General features: G+C 33.3%; 1 protein-coding gene and 1 long non-coding RNA gene across 2 annotated transcripts; both read left to right on the top strand.

Annotated features, from left to right (window-relative positions):
• Nucleotides 1–127: 127 nt before the first annotated feature.
• On the top strand, nucleotides 128–2,233 carry LOC122070620. Its single transcript, XM_042634812.1, has 8 exons — nucleotides 128–263; nucleotides 791–861; nucleotides 946–1,178; nucleotides 1,285–1,482; nucleotides 1,570–1,662; nucleotides 1,754–1,864; nucleotides 1,957–2,085; nucleotides 2,192–2,233. The coding sequence occupies exons 2-8, from the start codon at nucleotides 801–803 to the stop codon at nucleotides 2,231–2,233; spliced, it is 867 nt and encodes a 288-aa protein (XP_042490746.1). The 5' UTR covers nucleotides 128–263; nucleotides 791–800.
• A 13-nt stretch (nucleotides 2,234–2,246) lies between these two features.
• Nucleotides 2,247–3,826, top strand: LOC122070612. Its single transcript, XR_006137872.1, has 3 exons — nucleotides 2,247–2,383; nucleotides 2,500–2,547; nucleotides 3,551–3,826. It is a non-coding gene; the product is annotated as an uncharacterized LOC122070612 (long non-coding RNA).
• The last annotated feature ends 4,031 nt before the right edge of the window (nucleotides 3,827–7,857 follow it).

The following is a 7,857-nucleotide window of genomic DNA, read 5'->3' as shown; positions in this document are numbered from 1 at the left end:
ACTTTTCATTTTCCCTCTACCAAAAAAAAAAAAAAACTTTTCATTTTCCCTCCAAATTGTTCCCGCTAATATTCTACCCAGAACAAAAAACAAAAAAAGAGAAAGAGAAGAAGAGGGAAAAGAGGACTCCTCCCTTTTTTAGCAGGAAACCCTGCTCTTGCTCAGTTTCTGCAATTTAGTTTTTTATTTTTTAGCAGGAAACCCTGCTCTTGCTCAGAGGGAAAAGAGGACTCCTCCACACTCCGCCCTGGTACTGAAGACAGGTATGATTTCTCCTCCCTTTTTTCCTGATATTTTCTTGTATATCAATTTCTCTTGGCTGACCCGACTTTGAAATTGGATGACTTCTGAATAAGATGATAATCTTATTCCCTGATAACTTTACCCTTTCGCCAATCCCTAAGTATTAAGAAGTGATTGGCTAGACAAACAGAATATGGGGATGGGATGCAATGTCTGGGGGGGTCCACCTTATTTTTGGATTTCTCCCCTTCCTCTTCTGGGTCTTGTTCTGTCAGCTTGAAGCCCCATAGGATCTTACAAACTAAAGCTCATATTCATCCTAAGAACACAGAGATCAATTGAGGTTTTTCAGGTTTCAAAGTTTAGGTGAGCTACCTTACATCAGCGTTATTAGAAAAAAATGATTATGTATTTGTTGATTGCCTTAATACTTATTTTGATTGATAAGTAGTTTGTTATGCAAATATTGCACTTATTTTTTTTTTTAAAGTTCACATTTTGCAAATAGATTTACTTACTTTCATTTTATTTTATTGTTTGTATACAGGTTTTAGATAATGGAGGATATAACCCCACCTACAGAGGGTACTAGTGTCACTGAATCATCTTCTTCAAGAAGTATAGCTCTTTACTTTTTAACTTATAGTTAGTAAATTCACAATACTACATTAATAAATAATATTATCTAATCGTTGCATGTAGATACCAAGAAGAAAAGAGGGCCAAGTAAAAGTGTCAAAACAATGGCAATTCCTCATGGCCAACCAGTGAAGTTAAGAGCAAATCACCTAAATCAGTTAATTGGTGATGAAGCTGCCCAATTTAGTACATATTTGGGCACTTTGATTAGGAGCCAAAAAATGATGCCACTTAACTATGAAGATTGGAGATATGTTCCAGAACACTATAAGGAACAACTTTGGAACCATATCCAGGTATAGTTTTATCGCATTAATTAATTTATAATCCAACATTTAATGTGATAGTGTATTGTGGTTTTTTTTGTTGGTCTTTAATGTCTAATATTTTGCTATATTGTAGTATAAATATGAAATACCAATTCAATGTCAGAAACATGTACGCCAACAAATTAGTGGCATATGGCGGGCGTTCAAAAAAGAATTGAAGAAACAAACAATTAAGAAATATGGGTGTCTTGAAAATTCTCAACCAGATGATAGGGTCCCAGCAGATCAGTGGCGTGATCTTGTAGCAATATGGACATTTGCGAAAAAGAAGGTAATATTTTATTCTTCTTCAATCAAAGTTGATATTCTAATGTGATTGTGGGTTGACCAATTTTAATGATGTTTCCTAATATGGTAGGCAATTAGTGAAAAAAACAAAGATAACAGAAAACTCCAGGTTCTGAATCATAGTTCTGGGAGGATGAGTTATGCAAGGGTGGGAGAGAAGCTGGTATGTTTTTATGCACATGTATGAACATTAGAAATTTTAAAATGTTCTTTTGAATTTGGCTTTGTTCTAATAATCATGTATGTTTGTTTAGAGTAAGGAGCATCCCACTGGGAAATGGCCAGGCAGGGTAAAAGTATTTTTAATCACGCATAAAAAAAGGGGAACTAACCAACCTACAGATGAGAGATCTAGAATTGTTATGGTTAGTATATATATATATATATGCTAAATCTTGATTATTGTTGTGTTAACACTTGGCCTTTTGAATAACTTGGTTTTTAAATTGATTTGTAGGCCAAAATAAAGCAAAAGCAGAGTGAGTTGCCTCCAGAGTTGAGAGATAATAGTGATGAAGAGGACAATATCTATAGAGAAGCTTGTGGCGAGGAAGGCCATGGACGTGTGCGTGGTATTGGGCTTGGTGTAAGCCCAAAAGACATGGAGCTTACAAAAACCGATCTTGCGGTCAAACGCAAACTTAAAGATGCCAAAGACATGTTAACCCTTGAGTTCGAAAAAAAGATGGAAGCACAATTGGCTGAAAGGGAAAGGAAGTGGCAAGAAGAGATGAAAGCTCAACAGGAAAACACACAAGCAAAGATGAAAGCTCAACAAGAAAGCACACAAGCAATGATGGCTATGCTTAACACTATGAAATCCGAAATGGACCGATTAACACAAGCCTCAATTAAAGGAAACTCACAGAGTTCTGCGCAATTGGGTAAGTTACAAATTTATTAAATGACTTTGATATGTTTATTTTAAAATTTTATTAAATGACTTTTGTAGGTTTATTTTATTACAAATATATACGACTAATTGGGATCATTCGACCAGGTGAAGATTAAGGCCATTGCATAAGCTTCCCTCATTTTTTGGTATATGGTAAATTAATTTGGACTCTTTACCAATTCAATTTGATTTTTTTTATCTTCTTCTATTATCCCTTACTGTGGGTTTGTAACATAGATGTATGTTCCAATTCACAGGTTGTGATGCAAGCCCTACGTATGTGAGGAGAATTGCAATAGTTGGTCCTAGCTAGGATATATTTTTCATCTTTTATGACATTTGATATCTTTTGGTTTCTTTTTTTTTTTGTTTTCTTAATTCTGTGAATTTTTAAAAGTCAAGTGTGGTGAGAACTCTATCTTTTTACATCACAAACTTTGGCTGATGAACTATTAGTTTATGCTACCAAGCAAGTATGAACATATATTAACTTTTTATGCCAAGTAATTTGTGTGTGGTCGGAATTATATTGTCTCACATTTCATAACTTTTGTAGGCAAGATTGCTTTTAATGAATTATTAGAATCTCTATTTATTGAGCTTATATCTTTGGTCATGCAATGGGCCATAGTATAATGCTTCATACTTTATTATTACACTGTGATTTAACTTTAGAGTTTATGCAAGTGGGCCTCTTGAATGTGGCTGGATACTAAAATTCCTTGTTGTCTTTCATAAATAAGGTTGCCGATGAAGGCTTTATCTCTCCTTCTACATGGCATATTATAGTATCTGCCCCGACAACCAAGCAATTCCTGTGGGAGCTTGAGGTATTAACAATTAATTACTAAACTGTATTGGTCACCAAAGATGTGGCTCTCTTAAAACAACAACTAGAGACCACTTTTTAGAACTTATTGGAGATAGTCTTGATGTTGACTATTTCATTCCTTCATTTTTATACTTATAGCTGCTTCATTTAGAAACTTATGTGTATGCTTAGTGTCTTAATATACTATAGCATTATCTGTACTTACTGTTTTTTGTCTTGATAAAATGGGACTAGTTTAAGACAACTCTGATTCTCCAATTCCTTTGCTTGTTAATTGATAAACACTTAAGTTTCCTAATTTTCTCTTAATCTTGTAATTGGCAGAGTATGTCCCGGAATATGATGAGATTACATCTGAGTTGATATGGGAGGTGGAAAGACTAAGTTATGTTCTTGAATCAAGTCCTAATTATTGTATATCCTTTTTTGGCTCAAAAACAATTATAGCTAAAGCTACCATTCATATCTATTGTATCCACTAAGAACATTGATCATGTCTTTTTTGGGTACAAGTTTCTTATACATGTTCATGTTGAATACAGTTTCAGACTTTGTTTTTGTGTGAAGAAAATCTGGAGTGAAAAGTGCTCATTTTTTGTCTCTCAAGTCTCAAGAATGATGATCATTTATAGCTTTAATCTCTATTTCTTTAATTTGGGTTTAGCCAACCCTGGATTGGGTTTGGGCAAAATGTTTCTGGTTTACAGGGTTAGCTAGCAAGTATAGGTATATATATATATATATATAAATTCGGTCGCGGTTATTATAAACTGCGGCTAATAATTTGAGCACAATAAAGCAAACCGCGAGTATTGATAAACAATTGCTGCGTTTTTAATCCGCGGTTAAATAATAATTTAGTTGCCTCATTTTTCTAAACTGGGGCTAAAGTAAAATTATCAAGAGCCACGGTTTTTCAAAACCGCAGTTAAAGCGCAAATTACTGACCGCAGTTTTCTTAAACCGCGACAACAGAATGCATAGCAACAATCGCGGTTTATATAAACCGTGGTAAAAAATAATTTACTAACTACAGTTTCAAAAACCGTGGTGAAAAACAAAGTATCTAACCACAGTTTAAATAAACAGCGGCAAAAGAAGCCTTTTCATTTGCCACGGTGGTATTGGCCGCGGATTAGCCGCGGTTTGAAAACCGCGGGTATTGACCTTTTGCCACGGTTATACTAGCAACCGCCGCGGTTAAAACCGCAGCTAAAGACCAATTTTCTTGTAGTGTTGTCTCCATGGTCCAGCTGTTTTCTATTGTTCATGCATGCAATCCTCTGTTTTTTTCATCCCTGTTTTTCCTTGTTTTGTTACCTGTAGAACACGACATGTGGACAACAGAGGATTCAACGGTCAAGGTTGGGTGAGAATTATTACATCCGGTGCGTTGGTCTTAAAGTTGTCCACGTGTCGTGTTCTGCAGGTAGCAAAACAAGGAAAAACATGGATGAGAAAAACAGAGAATTATTTTCCTGTTATTTTTTCAAATGCCAGAGATGGACAGATTGAAAGTACTTTTATGGGTAGAAATAAATTTTTTTAATAAAGAGTCTGGATACTTTTAGGGCCCGTTTGATAACGTTTCTGTCATTTCTGTTTCAAGAAACGGCAGAAACATAAAATTCCGTTTATAGAAACATAAACGGAATTGAAGGTGTTTAATAAGTCATGTTTTTAGAAGTCGATAATAACCAATGAAAAAATGGCCACAAGTCGTTTCTAGAAACGGCGAAACAAGTTGAACTTGTTTCGCCTGGGTCGTTTCTTGAACCATAAATAAGTATAAATTTCTATTTCTATTTCTGAAAATAAGTGAAACAAAACAGTTTTATCAAATGCTTTTTGCTCTGTTTCTGCTGTTTCTGGAAACAGAAACGGCAGAAATGCGTTCCTTGAAACGTTATCAAACGGGCCCTTAGTAAAAACGCATTTAAAACAAACATATTCTTGTTTTTTACTACGTTTTCTTTTGTACTTATCAAAGATACTTAAAAAAATAGTAAACAGTAAGCATTTTGGTTTTAAACATGTTTATGTTTTTTAACGTTTTTAATACTTAACTAGTTGAACATAATATCTACTTAATTGACCATGTCTCTTTCTCCAGAATTCTGATCCATCTGATTCTTTCATCGACTTGAAGCTAACTAAATGTCATATATTTTTCATGATATCACCTTCAACTCAATATCAATGTATAGATCTCGAAATTGAGATACAAACCGATGCATTTGTTGAAAAATGTTTCTAGAATAATGACTTCTAACTCAAATTGAACATATATTACTCCAAGAGTGTGTCGATTATGTTGACAATAATGAACATCATAGTCGAGTCACATTGCTCAATAAAACTTGGATATGTGTGGTGTGGATGATATTCAATTATATATCATAAAACTTATAATGAGACATGAGACATATATACATTAGTATTGGATACCGTAGTTATTTTGAACATTGATGCAAGTGTTCATGTAATAATTTCTTAATTTATACGAGTATAGTACCTTTTTTTTTTTTTTTTTGTTCCATTTGTTTAAAATCTACACGTTTAAAACACCTACCGTCTGTTTTTCATTTTTTGTCGTTTTTTTATTTTTTTTACCGTTTATTTGATCGTATCATTCGAAAAATTTTACTGTTTAAAACCCGTACCATCCGTTTTTGTTTTTTTTTTTACATTTCCTGTTTTTGCTAACAATGGTCCGGATCAGGCACCCGAATCATTCTATCCAGACTTTGACTCTATTTAATATCTCTCATCTTTTAATTAGTTTTTAGTTTTTATTTTTCATGGAGTTTAGTTTTTATCTTTAGTGGAGTTTTAAGTATGGGATTAAACACCATACAAGAATGATTCTCGTATAAGGGTTTGATCCACACTCTACACTTGGCAACAAACAAATGTGCATCAATATTTTAGATATTATTTTTTTCATTTTTTATTATGTGGGAAAATTTTTTGTTTTCTGAAAGATGAAAGTGAATTGTGGTTTCGTAGCGTAGAAGAAGTTATAGGCATTATAAAAAAAAAAAGAATTTTAAAAAAAGAAGAAGATTTATTAGATATACTTTTTTTGGTTAGAAACTAATTGTATATTTAAAGTTCAATTCAATTTGGATTGTCAATTACCCACCCAATTAATGGGTTTAGAGAAAAAAAATCAAAAAAAAAATTTATTCTATATACTTTTTTTTTTTCAAGGTAGGAACCAATTGTATATAGTAGAGATATTTAGGCTGTTTTTGGTAGCCAAGAAAAGAAAAGAAAAATTGAATTTTTTTTTTATTATTATTTTTTAAGAATTTCTCTTTGTGCATGGCATGTTTGATCCAAGAGAAATTTAATTTTTGAATTTCAAAATTTTGGAATTGTGAAATTTTCTTCTTCTCTTTTAATGATAATCAAACATATATATATCATACTATCATACTATTATATAAAATCACGAAGTGGAAAATTTTTCACTTGACTACTATACCCTTCTTTCTTATTTAAATATCATGTTAATCTCCTTATCATTCCCCTCTTTTTTTATTTTCCTAGGTACCCTTGTAATTTTCTTAATAATTAAAAATCCCTAAAAATTTATTTCCCATGTTCCTCTCTTTCACTCTCACGTCCCCTTCTCTCTCTCCACTTTTGTTTTCTTCTATGATTAACTCTCCTACCGATAGGAAATTCTATCCTATTATTCTTATTTCCCCCTCTATCTCTCACTTTACTCTCCTACCAATAAGAAACTTCGTAGATTCTATCTTATCTCCCCCTCCTCTCTCCTTCTAAATCAATTTCACTGTCACGTCCCCTTCCCTCTCTCCACTTTCGTTTTCTTCTATAATTAATTCTCCCACCAAATGATACTTTCATCCCCATCATTATGATGCCGCAGAAGTTTTTCTACAAGCTCTATCACCCCCAAAGCTGGAATTGAGAACAAAGAGAGGTAATAGATCATATGCCCAGTTGGACTTAAATCCAAGATGAGTATTTTGAATCTCCTTCTTTTTGCATGAAGTCGATACCACTTGGGTGCTTTCTTTAGGTTCGGCTACCCATTTTGATTCGGACATGTTTGTGATCAGTTTGGCATATGAGGTGATATATAAGGGAACCCTTAATCCATGTAGCAGCAAATTTTTCCCCTTTCTTATCTTTTTATCTTTTTTGGTAAACAGGAACCCTTCAACTGTGAATATGTATACTGGTAGAAATCCTTTAACTGGGAAAGATCAAATTGAGTGCTTGAACTTTCTAGATCTGACTTACTGTCATTGGTTGTTTGCATTTATTTTTTAGTCCCTCTATTTCCTCAAACCTGAATCCAGTAATCCATTGTGCTTGACAGGATACCAAAGGAAAATCAATAAGATATTACGGTATACCATTTCCCTCTTTACGTTTCACAACTTCTCTTCTTATTAGTCAACTAAATATATCTACCCTTATATCTTCATTTGATATCAGGAGTTAATGAAAGATGTAAACTCAACAAAGAAAATAGAATTGGTGATTCTATTGTGACGAGCTGTTAATTTTACTCTTTTGCTTCTTTTTTAGTTATCAGAAAATGCTATGCATGATGGGTGCACAGTTCTACAAGCCACTGGTTGCAAATAAAG

The sequence above is a fragment of the Macadamia integrifolia genome, unplaced genomic scaffold (genome assembly GCF_013358625.1).
Source record: "Macadamia integrifolia cultivar HAES 741 unplaced genomic scaffold, SCU_Mint_v3 scaffold954, whole genome shotgun sequence".
NCBI classification, from domain to species: Eukaryota; Viridiplantae; Streptophyta; class Magnoliopsida; order Proteales; family Proteaceae; genus Macadamia; species Macadamia integrifolia.
Note: the sequence above shows the minus strand (reverse complement) of the source record. Positions and strands in the feature narration are given on the sequence as shown.